General features: G+C 44.8%; 1 protein-coding gene across 1 annotated transcript; it reads left to right on the forward strand.

Moving 5' to 3' along the window:
- Positions 1–5196: 5196 nt before the first annotated feature.
- On the forward strand, positions 5197–10756 carry LOC111239735 (zinc finger X-chromosomal protein-like). The gene is made up of 7 exons (XM_022769642.1): positions 5197–5830; positions 5969–6029; positions 6132–6202; positions 7965–8019; positions 8173–8367; positions 9591–9969; positions 10742–10756. Exons 1-7 carry the CDS (start codon positions 5197–5199, stop codon positions 10754–10756), a joined length of 1410 nt encoding a protein of 469 aa, XP_022625363.1.
- Positions 10757–13900: the final 3144 nt, after the last annotated feature.

Genomic DNA, 13900 nt, shown 5'->3' on the forward strand with positions numbered 1-13900 from the left:
ACCGTTCAGCCATGTTGCAGGAGAGCGAGAGAGAGGGAGGGAGGGAGGGAGGAGAGGTGGGGGGGGGGTGGGCGGGGGGGGGGTAACGGCTGGGCTCCTGACACCTGCCCCCATTCCCGGTAACTGGAGAGGGGGAGAAAAAAATCCGTTAAAAATGTCTAAATTGGCGGTTAAGCGGGACTCAACAGCCCACCGTCATCCCAACCCCGGGAAATGACTTTCTGACTCGGTGTGGCGGGGAGTCTGAGTGCCGTTCAGCCATGTTGCAGGGGGAGGGAGAGATAACAAGCTAACGGCGGGGCTCCGGGGGGTTTTGACACCGACCGACCGACACCGAGGGGAGAGGAGGCGGGAGGGGAGGGGAGGCGAGGGGAGGGGGAAAACTGTGTGCCCGGTAATTTTTCGCTTCCCGCTCGGATGCGGCGGCGCAGAAGCCCGTGCTGTGTCGCCTAGAGACGGAGCTGTAACGAAACGGGCGACGAGGGTAGTGAGTGAACCGAGGCCATGAACAGGCTGTGTGGTTTTATTGTATTTTTTATTTATTTTTATTTATTTTATTTATTTTATTTATTTATTTTTATTTTTATTTTATTTTTATTTTATTTATATTTTGAGTTCCATTTAGCAATTGTTTTTTATTATTATTTAAATATATTTTTATATATTTTTTTAATATATTAATAAATTATTTTTCATTATCTAATTTAAATTTCAACTTAAATCTTTCAAAAAAAAATTATTAGAAAAAAATATATAATTATTTTTATTATTTTATTTTAAAAATTTAAACATTTTTATTATCTTTTTTTACTTTGTTATATTCATTAGGGCTGCAACTTACAGGTATTTTTAGTATCGATTCATTTGCAGATTATTTTCTCGATTAATCGTTTGGTCTTTAAAATGCCCGAATATACCGAAAAATGCTCTTTATAATTTCCCACAGATCAGTGTGATGTCTTCAAATGTCTTGTTTTGTCTGACCAACAGTCCACAATTCAAGGATATTCACTTTACCATCATGTATGACAAAGAAAAGCAGCAAATTCTGACGTTCGAGAAGCTAGAAACAGCATATCCATGTACACTTACTCATTTCATTTGCTCATGATCAACAGATTGATGAACTGAGGAATCGTTGCAGCTCTTGTCAAATGAATTATTTTATCAACCTAATGTAACAATATGGGGATAAAATGAGATTCTGAAAACATTTTTTTAAATTTAATTTTAATTCTACATTCTATAACCTGTTAAAATGTTTTATTGTAGTATTTATACACATACAGAGGCAGGGGAAACTTCTTCACAAATACCAATAATTTGATTTATTCTATGTATTTCTGGACGAGCAGGTGGTAGTTATTTTCTATGTCATTTTTTGAAAAAAAAAATTTTTATATTTAAATTATTCTACACGTTTCAGTAGGAAACAGAGTTGACACGTTAATTATTATATTTTCAGTGCAAGGGCAAGAAGTGATCAGGACTAACAGCTGGTGGCAGGTGGAAGTGATTATTGATGATTATTGATCATAATTGATGATTGTTTTGTTGGTGGGAAGGTCAGGGCAGGAGACAACGCAGCAGGGTCCGTTACCATGGCGATAACTGGGATGATTTATCCCCTTATTATTGGGCCTTTTCCATTCAATAATTTATTCATTCACAGATTCACTTTGTTCATGTTCCTTTTTCTTCTTCTTCTCCTCTCCATCCCCTCCTCCCTTTATCTACCCTCCATCCCTCGCTCCCTCCCTCTCTCTCTCGCTGTCTCCATTCTCTGCTGTCCTCTCTTGCCCTTCGTCCTCGCTGTTTCTGCTCCTCTTTTCTCTCTCTCAATCCATCTTCTTTCCTCCCTCCCTCTCCCCTCTTTCATCCCCCCTCCCTCCACCCATCTCTCTCTCTTCCTCTCTCTCTCTCTCTCGCTCTCTCTCTCTCTCTCTCTCTCTTTCAGGTCAATGAGAGCCAGCAACAGCTCAGCCTGAAGAGCAAATCCTCCCTCGTTTTCTCTCTCTCCAGTTTCTCCTTTACCTCCATCTCCCCTTTTTTTTTCTATCATGCTCTCCTCACTTCCATATGATAAAAAACACAGTCATCTTATTTTAGCTACACTGCCTTCCTCCTCCTCCTCCTCCTCCTCCTTCTCTTCTTCCTCCTCTTCCTTCTCTCCTGCCCTCCTCTCTTCTGAGTTTTGACTCCCTCTCTTTTCACAAACACACACACACACACACACACACACACACTCACACACACCGGAAAATGAAGCGTGGGTCGAGTGTGTTGCAGCCTCCCTCTGATGCAGCCAAACGACACACACACCCTGCAAACGCACACACAAAGACACACACCGGCTGTGATGCTCGCTCGCTGACTGTGACCAACACACACGCCGAACACACACCGGACACACACGCCGCAGGTTCAAGTCCCTTCCCAGCAGCCACCTCTCTGTTCAGCCCTGATGTCAGCACCAAGATGGCGTCCGACCTCCTCATCAGACTGTCAGGTATCACACACACACACACACACACACTGTAAAGTGGCACAAAACCTTTTGAAATGACCTGGTTTTCTGAATTAATTGATCATAAAATCTGATCTGATCTTCATCAAAGTGACAAATGTGGACAAACACAATGTCTCTAAACTAACACAACACACAGACATTTACGATCTCCTTTGTCTTCATTGAACACACCCATTAAACACTGACAGCGCTGGCGGAAGAAGTAAGTGAACCCTTGGATTTAATGACTGGTTCAACCTCTTTTGGCAGCAATAACCTGAAACCAGCTCTTCCAGTAGCTCCAGTGGATCCAGTAGCTCCAGTGGATCCAATAGATCCAGTGGATCCAATAGATCCAGTAGACCCAATAGCTCCGGTAGATCCAGTAGATCCAGTAGCTGGTGTGAGCGTCTCGTCAGCTCCGTCCACAGCACCTCTCCTGGATGTGGGTGTGGGCTCTGACTGGACGGCTCCAGAAGCTGGACTTTCTCTGTCAGTAGATTTACTTTGATGTTTAATGTGATTGTCCTGCTGCATCACCAGCTGCAGGTGGAGACGCTCTGACACGATCCTGGAGGAGACAACTGTTTTCATTATTAATTAATCCTTTAAGACATTTTTCCTTTTGATGATTCCAGGTTGTGGAGTGTGATGAGCTGCTGCTTTCCTCGGTCTAACGTTGTCGTCACATGGATAGTTTTTCTGTTTTGTGCAGCTGGTTGGACAAAACAAGACATTTAATGACCTCACGTTGTGCAGGAGGAAACATGGACGGGAGATTCATTGATTAATCGTGAAAATAATCAGCAGATGACCTGATGATGTTAGTTTCTGCTGTAATATTATTGTATTGTGGACTGTTGGCTGGACCGGACGTTTTGAACATGTGACCTCGGACGTTTTCGCTATTTTATCACCAAATATTTAATTGATTAATCAAACAATTAACATATTGATTGAACTGTTAATTGCAGCACTAACATCCCTATTTTTATCCATTATTGTAATTATTATGAACACAAATATACACACATGCACCAAATGGCCAGAAGTATGTGGACACCTGTGTCTGGTCATGGTTTTGGGCCACAGTTTCCTGTTCATTCATTTCCTGTTTCAACATGACCTTGTGCCACGTTCACGCCGCGGTGGAGATGGGAAAGATTCCTGTGTGTGCACCTTGAGTTGGTTGTGAGGGTTAGACATACTGAGCTTTGACAATAAAGCTCTATATTAATTAAAGCTGGATTTAATCACCTTGAGCAGCAGACGTCGGTCTCAGTCACATACAGTATAACCAGTGTTGGAGCTCACGACTGCTCCTGTGTGTGAATGGGAGTGAATCCCTGTGATCACATGTAGGGCAGCGCTGTGGTTAAATTGTTTATTCATGCATCGCATTGTTTTCGGGCTGCTGACCTTCTTCAGCGCGTGAACTGGCAACAGGTGTGGCTTCCTGAAACATCCGTGCAATACGAGAATAAACAATTGAAGCGGAGAGCTGCCCTACGTCTGATTGTTGATCATCGCCTCGGAGGAGCCAGCACCCATCCCAGCTGCCAGGTCAACATCTGGTGGAAAGACTGGAAGCAGAAGAGTGGAGTTTTAGCAGCTGACTAAAGGCCACGTCAGGAAGAGGACACTGCGCCGACGTCTGCATGTCGCCCAAAATCTGAGTCGCACACACTGTTTCATTGTCTTGATGTTATTAGTAGAAGTGTGTCCACATCCACATCTGCAGGCTGCATCCATCTGAAGGCAAGTGGATGATGCATGAATTGGCCCTAATGCACATGGTTTTGTACTGCACATGTGATGTTGGAGTGTCCACATACTTGTGGCCATGTAACACAAACCTGTCCTGTCATGCTGAGTTGAGTGCAGTTATCAGGCTGTAATGTGAACTCTGCTCTAATGTATTTACAGTTAACTTAAAACAAATTACACTCAGCTCTCTCTCTCTCTCTCTCTTCAGAGGCAACCCAGAAGGCCCAGGTGCATCCTGGGAGCCGGGTGGAGGCAGAGGCGGAGCCGCAGCGACGCGAGGCCCTGCTGGAGGTGCGCGGCGGGCAGCAGGACGAGCCCGGCCTCGCTCTCTCACCGGACGGCCCCGGGGCGAGTCCCGAGCCGCCGTCACTCACACACACGCCTGATGGCAACGCCACCACCGACACACTGGCTTCAGACCTGCTGAGGAAACTGGCAGGTACAGAGTGTGTGTGTGTGTGTGTTTTTGCTAATCAATTAATTGTTCATGTCCTTTTTGCTGCTTTATCCAGTTTCACATCGTAATAAACTGAATATATTTATGTTTTTAACCACTGGTTGAAGAAAACAAACATCTCTTTGGGCTCCGGGAAATGATCATGTTTATTTTTCGCTATTTTCGCAGCGATAAAATCTCTGGTTTAGTCGGTTTATCTCCCAGAGCTCAAGATGACGTCTTCACATTTGCTTGTTTTGTCTGATCAAGAGCCTGAAACCCAAATATATTCAGTTCACAGTGATTTAAAACAGGGAAAGCAGCAAATTTGCTCAATAAATAAGAAATCAGATGATTATACAATTATCAGTGTTGTGTTGGATAATAACAACTGACAGATTTCCCACCAACCGCAGAGCGTCAGGAGGTGAACTGCCATGGCGTCAGGGTCAAAGAAGAAGAAGAGCCGATGGAAATTGACACAATGGTGGTCTCTGACCTCATCCGTGATCGACCAATCACAAAAGAGCCGACCGCACCTTCCCCCAAGATGGCGAGCCACCCCCTCCTCGCCATTAAAACGGAGGACCAGAGCTTCAGTGGCGACAAGATGACGGAGCAGTCGCACCCCGGAGCCAAAATGGCGGAGCAGTGTCTCCTTGGCCTTAAAATAGAAGACAAGTTTTTTACAGGAGGCTGCCAGTCCGGCTCAAAGACAGGGGACAGCGTCGTCTCTGGAGCCAACAAGTTTCAGTTCAGATTAAAAATGGAGGACGGTGGAATCTCCGGGACCAAGATGGCAGACCAGCTCCTCTCCGGAGCCAAGATGGAGGAGCAGTTTCTCTTTAAAGCAAAAATTGCAGAGCGGCCTTTCTCCGGAGCGAAGATGAGCAACAGGTTTCTCTCCGGCGTGAAGATGGAGGACCCGTTTCCTTCTGGGGTCAAGATGGAGAACCAGCTCCTCTCTGAAGCCAGGATGGCGGACCAGGTGTTTTCCAGAGCGAAGACGGAGGAGCAGCTTTTCTTCGGAGCCAAGATGGAAGACCAGTGCCTCAGAGCCGTGCTGTGGCAGGACATGTCGGTGAACCTGGCGTCCACGCTGCTGCACCAGCTCTCAGGTAACACACACTCAAACACTGTCGCCGCTCACACGAGGCCGATGCGTTCATTAGAGTTTTTGATTACACGGCGAAGGAATGGATCTGTCTTCATGCTGTTGTAACGCCTGATTCATTTCTGTCTTTCTGTCTGGGCAGAGAGGGTCAGTAAATCCAACATTCAGCCGGTGGAGAGGTCGACTCCTCCCATCAGAAGCAGGTGACATCCCGCTTCCTGTCATCGATCAGTAATCTCACGAGGGACACTTTGACCTCTGACCTCTGACAGCGTATGTTCTCACATGTCTGTGTTTGTGTGTAGTCCTCTTTTGAAGGTGAATGTGGACCCACTCCGTTCCTCGCCCCTGTTGAGCTCCCAGCAACCTCCACAGGGTAATGTACTGCACACACACACGCACACACACACGCACACGCACACACACACACACAGACACACACACACACACACACGGATCGTGCACCATCACGCGATATAAACCCAGAGACACTGTGTGAGCGCTCGGCGGCTCCTGTTTGCTTGAGGAGGCGTAGATCTTTGAATGTTGACGACTGTCTCATGGGAGAGTTTTTTTATTCACATACTGAGTCACTGTTATGCTTATCATTGATTTGCTGCCTTGCCAATCTCAGTGTAATATGCAGTAATGAAAAATGACACTGTCAGTCAGGGTGGAAGGATTAAAGGAGCTAACAGGCTCAACACCACCGCTGATCCGGCACAGTGTACTTCAGCATTAAGGGACAAGGCTGGTGATCTTCTAACTTCTTCCTGTTATCATTAAATCACATGAAAACACCAGAATCAATAACCTGTTAGTTCATCTTTCAATACTTTATGACTTCACAACCTCAGTTTTATCACGTTACTCAAACAGGTAGAAATAGTGCATTTGCTTGGGGACTATTTTCAGCGGCGGATTGATCCACATTTGGTGTTTGAGTGAGTATTTGTGGAGGATGAAGTCAAAATAAATATTAATAATGATCATGGTAATGAAGGGACGCACCAGTGTGGCTCATTCAAGAGTTTCTAACAGTTTATGGACGACATAATAAGATATATGATTGGCTGACTGTTTCCTGAGTGATCCAATAAAAATAAAGCAGATTTCAGGTAAAAACACTCAGAGAAACCAAATCCTGCAAGAGTTGGATGGTGGGTCCAGGTGGGCGGGCTTGGTGACTGCTTCGTTGTGACATCACAAAGTTCCAGAAGTCCTGACGGCTGGTTTTAAGGCTCAGTTTCTGAATACAGGCTGTGTGCATTTCTCTGTGGACTGAGGCTTTGATACTTTCACAGTATTAATATAGAAGCTAGACCTGATCTATAATCACACAACACATGGACAGAGACCTTTACACTGGAGGAGCTTTAAAAATCTATAGATATCCCTCTGCTGACTTACTTTAATCTGTACCTGTTGCCAGGCGACCAGAGATCACCATCAAGTGCAACTAGCAGTGATATACAGTTAATGTGAGCTTCCTCCCGTGACTGAAGCTAACATGCAGGAGGCTAAAAGCTAACAGGCTAAAACGTTCAGTCTGGTAACAGCATGACGTATGAAATCTGCTCCAGTTTATTATATTAACTTAATTAGTAAATATAAACTCCTCAACATGTCTGAGTTTATGACTTTATTTTGAGATTATTATCACCGTCTGTATTAATCTGACTGCGGTGACTTTCCTAAGCGAGCAGCTGCAGACGTCCTCAGATGAGTTTACACCAGCGCTCGTATCCCGGCTGCACTTACACTGTTGAATAAACACACGGAGGGTTTGAGCGTTGAGTTTGCCTGCAGCGTTTCTAATGCAGCCGTATTGTTATCATTATTACTTTTTAATGATTGTCTTTCAGCGCTCAGCCTTTGTCTGTGTTATGGATTTACGCTGCCATCAGATCGCCCTTTGGGTTTATAATAAAGATGATACTGAAGTCATCTGACTGAACACACACTCACAGGCTCCAGTCACACACAAGTCTTCCAATAATAACTTCCTCTGGGACTCATCATTAGTAGATTTTGGAGTGCACATAAGAAAAAATAAAAAAGAGACAATTCAGCAGAAGAAGATTTATTTCATGAATCACTTAGCAGAATAATAAGCTGTTTTTTTTTTGTTCTTACAGAAACTCAAACCAGCATCAACAGAGATCAAACCACAGGTTGCTCTTACTTCTACAGGTAAGACACTCACCTGTGTTGCTATACTTGTGGGGACTTTAGCCTCAAACTATAGCCACACAGCAAAGGTCCTTACCTGTTGTCAAATACCTGTTGCCATGGCTACTGTCACACATCTGTCACACATCCCTTGTCATCCCGCCGCACCTCCAGGTGTCACGTTTGCGGGTTCGAGACGGAGGGCCGCGCCCTTTTCCAGAGTCACATGACAGAACACCGCCAATGGGAGCACGGCTCCTTCTCGCTGCACTGCTGCGTGTGCGACCACTCGACCAATCAGGAGGCAGAGATGAGGGCTCACGCCGCCACGCACATACAGGGTGACACGGGGGTCAGCGGAGACATGAGGTGGGTTCATCCTAATTCTAATTTGTGTGTGTGTGTGTGTGTGTGTGTGTGTGTGTTTGTGTGTGTGTGTGTGTGTGTGTGTGTGTGTGTGAGAGAGAGATTGAATGATACAGATATTGATATTTGAGAGTTTGAGTATCAGAACAATATATCAGTTATATTTTGTTCTTCACCACGTTCAGGGAAAAGAGATTTTCAAGAATAAAGTTAAAATGTTTTGGGTGAAACTCGTGAAGTTATAAATGTTAGTTTTAATATTGACAGTGAATATTATTCACTGACACTTTAATACTGATTATATTGTGACTTATTCCAGCTTTTCTCTTAAAACAACATGTTTCCTCTTGACTTTGTCCTTGAAACACAACAACATTTTTACGACCTTTTCTCAAATTATAATGAATTTTTCTCAAAATATTACTTTTTTCTGAAAATACAATTTTTTGTGGATTTTTGATTTATTTCTTGAAATATTACAAATTAATCTTTGTATTTATGACTTTTTTCCCTTTTTGATCCTTCCCTTTACTTCTCTGTTTTTATAAATATCATCATGCAGGTGAACGTTACAACTTCACTGCACTGATGTGGACCAACTGTCTGTACTCAGATCAAATCAGCTGATTGATCAGACATGCAGACTGAGCTTTAGATAAATATAAACACATGAAAAAATAATCAGAGAGAGTAATTCACCATTACACTTGACCTGTTTGTACTGAGTCCAGCCTGTCTGTAATCTGCCAGCTGTGACTCATGAAACACACACTATGTGCTGATCTTCATATTAATGTTTTTAGCATTTAAAAAACAACAAAGTGTCATTTTGTACAAACAGGAAATGAGACTCACCGTGTGCCCGCAGACATCGATCAAACAGATTCACTGCTGACGTCAATTTTGGAAACATAATGAGATTCAACGTGTTCTTTCCAAAACACTTTCATTTTATTTAATTCTTCCTGCGCAGAGCGTCTCACTGTGATACAGCAGCAGACATTTTGCTTTTTAATAGAAGAGAAATCTCAGATGTCACTGACGAACATGAACGATGGCTCTGTTGTGTTCAAGTGCTCCGGTAAAGTTGAGCTCCCTCTCTGATCAGGACTTCATCCCCAGTAGAAAACATTCTGACGTCTGCAGGTGTGTGTGTGTGTGTGTGTGTGTGCGTGTGTGTGTGTGTGTGTGTGTCATTAACCCCTCCCACCCCTCCTGACTCCCAGATGCCCCGTCACCCCTCCTGCCACCGCCACCGCTGCCGCCTCCAGCAGCACTCCGGCAGTTGCCATGGCAACCCAGCCGGAGAAGAGCACCTCTGAGCATCGCTGCCGCATCTGCCAGAGGTCGTTTCCAGGGCAACAGGAGCTGCTGGTTCACTTCCAGGGTCATCGCCAAGGCAACCAGTACCGGTGCGACCGGTGCGGCCACCTGACGCGGACAGCCAACAAGCTGGTGGAGCACGTTCGCGTGCACACGGGCGAGCGGCCGTTCACCTGCGACCTCTGCCCCTACAGCGCCAAGCGGCGGGACAGTCTGCGGCTGCACTGCAAGGTCAAACACGCCGCGCACGTCAACGGGAACGCGGCGGACACGCCCGGCGACGTGCACACGCACCGCTCGTACGTGCATGGAGACAATCAGCGTTCAAACAAACACGTTCAGCGGCTGCACACACCGCCCTACACACACACTGCTGCACCCTCCTCCTCCTCCTGCTCCTCTCTTCCTCCTCTTCATCCCTCGCTCTCCGACCGGGCGGGATGGAGGGATTTATCTCCTCTCCTCCCCATCACGACGCTCATCTCTCTGAAACCACGCTCTCCTTCTTCACCCTCCTCCTCCACTTCCTCCTCTTCACCCTCCTCCTCTTCACCCTCCTCCTCTTCCTCCCCTTCACCCTCCTCCTCCTCCTCTTCCTCCTCCTCCAAACACTCCTTTCTTGGTTACCTTGGTCTGACGACTTCTTTATAAAAGCTTTTTTCTCTTTTGTTTCCTGTCCTCTCCTCTCCTTGTCTCCTCTCCTCTCTCCTCCTCTCCTCTCTCCTCTCCTTGTCTCCTCTCTTGTCTCCTGCCCTCTCTCCTCCTCCCCTGCTCCTCCATCCATCCTCTGGACTGTTAAAGTGATGGATGTAAAGCTCTGTAATGTATCCAAGGTACTGTCACTCAACACTATGTATGAGAATGTCAAACAGCTACTGTTATGCTCAATGCACTGAAAACACACAGATAAGGAACGTTTTGACTTTATTGAACTTTTGCATCATGCTCGTGAGTTTTGCTGCCTTCCTGCCTGCTTTAGCCCGTCATATAACCACTGAACTCTTAGCTATTTAATCCTGTGACATATTTATTGCCTGTCGCTCTCGTCCTTCAGAAACCCTGCTCGTGAAAATCCCCTCGTCGCTCGTTTTGCACTAAAAAATAAAAACTCAAGACGCTTTAATGTAAAGATGGTTTTTTTTTAATTCTGTTGTTTCCTTGTGGGGAGAAATTATCTTAACGAGTCATTTAGTCGTAACGTTCTTCTTAAAAGATGAAGATAATTTCACCTGTAGAGGAATCTTTCTTTCCTTTTCTGCTCATGTTTGTTTCGGTTCATCCTGAAGGGATCGTGAATGTTTGTGCCAAATTTCACGGCGATCCAGAACTTTAACTCAGCATCACAAAAGTCGACCTCATGGTGGCGCCGGAGGGAAAGTCCGAGGATCACTGGACTCGGTCGGGTTCTTCCTCTGAGAGCCGTGAATGTTCGGTTTCTGGCAACCCGTCCTGTTTTACATGTTTACCTCGCTGCGCCGGGTTCAGCTCTGATCTGAGGTCAAACTCAATCTTTTTAAATCAATTCTACGGCTGCAACTCACATTTATTTTCATTGTTGATAAAGTCCTCAATTAATCTCATTGTCTGGTTTATAAAATGTAAGAATACACGTCACAATTTCCTTGAACCCAAGGACACGTCTTCAGAATGCTTGTTTTATTCTGACAAACAGAAAAAACCCAAAGATGTTCAGTTTATTATCATGAGGAAATATTCACATTTTACAGTGAATATTAGTAAAATCATTTAGTGGAATATAATTATTTTAAATCAACACTGGAAGGTTTTTCAATCACGTCACGACTCTCTTTCTTCTTCGGGGATTTTTAAGGGTTCAAGGTTTCTGCTGGACAGTGATGATATTTCTAATATTTGTGTTGTATATTGATAATGTATTTGTGTTTACATAACTACATGAGGCTCCTAAGAGTCTAAAATGTCTTAATTTAAAGTTGCACTATATGTAGTTTTGCTGAGACAAAAAAAGAATCATTTTAGAAAACGTAACTTCTTCTTTTTTTCTTTTTTTTTTTTAACTCTTCACAAAAGCAGAATGTCCAGTGAAAGTAAATGTTTGTTTTTAAAAGTGTTGAAGGAAAAATGACGGGCAGACAGATCCAGCAGGTGTGAGGACGCGTCCTGGTCACACGTCAATTAGAAAAGTGAAAACAGAGGGTTAAATTACACTGTTACACGCGCGTTCGTGCTCCTGAGTCAGAAGAAACTGCTAATTACGATAAGTCTGGTATGACGTGAACGCAGCATTAGGCTCATGAGAATCAGTTTGGACCCTCTGTTGCGTCACCTCTCCTGCACGTGCTCACCTGGAGCTGCAGTCACAACCGTCAGTGCAACAGGGATAAATAAAGGTAACACTTGCTCAGTCAATCATCAGAGATGTTTTATTTATTTTATTTAATGCGATACGATCATCAGGTTAAAAAAAGAAATGACTCTCTTCCTTTCTCGTTCGTTTGCTCATAATAACTCATTTGCACATTCTAACAAATAAAGGTTTGATTAAATCACGTCTTTTTATTGTTTTTGTTCTTATTGTCTCTTATTCATGTTGAAATTATTTATGAGATGTAATCGAACTTTATTAATATTCTTTAGTGCAGCAGCTGAGCACGTGCAGTGGAGGTGACGTGCCATTCACTGTGAACCTGCAGAGGGAGAAACCATGTAGTGACAGGAGTCGCCGTCCAAACCTGAACCTGAACCTCCCACAAACCACAGAGCAGCTACCAGAAAGACCTGCACACACACACACACACACACACACGTGTCGTTTTCATATGAAATGTATCTACAGTCAATGGTGCTCGGCTCTGCAGAGCCTGACAGCTGATTTCTGCCTGCACGTTTTAATACCTCCACACAGACGAGCATGAAACACAAAGACCTGCCACCTCTGGAGACTCATGTTCATCTCACATTATTTACTTCAGATCTCTTTTGTGTTCTGTTTTTATCTGCTGTATCCTGTTACTGTTTGCTGCTGCAATGATCAATAAAGTTTAATTTCATCTGATTCTCCTCTGCTCATGCTTTCTTTAGTTTTGGGGGGGTCCTGGTTATGAAATAATCTCAATAAACTGCTGCTGTTTGTAACTTCAGACAGATCATGTGACAGACATGAAGAACACAGGTGTGGTTGTTTTGCATCTCTTTGGGGGGGGGTCACTGCCCCCCCCCCCAGGCCCTGCCTCTGATAACACTGCAGCTGTTTAATCCCACAGAGCAGCTGGAACGATCCAAACAGACTCTGGTTCAGAGACGAGAGAGAGAAACCAGGGATGAAGGTCACACGCCACACTCACCAAACGAGTGGGAGGATAAGTGTCAATCGCCATGGGTCCTGTCCCCTCCTCTCCGGTTGCCACGGTTACCTGGCATGTTGTAGGTCTCCATGGCGGCAAGCAGGAGGCCCGTCGATTGGCCGGGAGCAGCTGCGGGCTCGACGAATCATCGGGCAGCGCAGAGGCCGGGGGGGAGGGCGAAAAAACACTCCCTCACATACACACAAAGGTCATTATTAGATTTCAGCAAATGTTATTAGAGGACAGGAAGGGAGGGGGGGTGGAGGGGGGGTGGTATGTGGAGGAGGAGGAAGATAAGAGACAAAAATGAGGGCGAGGAAGAGTGTTAGAGAGAGGTGAGACAGAGGCAGGAAGAACAGGTGAAGAAGAGGTCAAAGGATAAAAAAAGAAAAGACAGGAGGAAGACAAGTGGTGATGAGGGGGAGGAGACAATCACTCTCTTTCCTCTCATGGACAAAAGGTCAAAGGTCAAGGCCTGACAAGGACATATGTTGTTAGCTTTGTACAGACACTTTCAAACAGAGAGTATTTCAGTCACACAGTAACACTCAGTGTTAACCTTGAATATTTAACAGTTACAGAGGCAGAAAATGTTTGAATATCTCCAATATTTTAACACAGGAGCAGTTTTGGGGAAATCAGTCGCTTCACTGAGAGAGTTAGATGAGAGGGATCATTTAAGTTATTACACTTCGTCCTGGAGGGGACGTGAACGTCTGAACCAAATGTCACGACGGTCCGTCCGACGGTGGGTCAGATATTTCACTCAGACCCAGAAGGTCAGAGGAACACCAAAGTCTTTAGGGTTCATCCTCTGACGATCATGAACGTCTGCACCAAACTTCATGGGAATCCGTCCGATAGTTGTTTCATTAACAACCACAGCTGGT

Source organism: Seriola dumerili, unplaced genomic scaffold (assembly GCF_002260705.1).
Source record: "Seriola dumerili isolate Sdu_G_001 unplaced genomic scaffold, Sdu_1.0 BDQW01004229.1, whole genome shotgun sequence".
Lineage (NCBI taxonomy): Eukaryota > Metazoa > Chordata > Actinopteri > Carangiformes > Carangidae > Seriola > Seriola dumerili.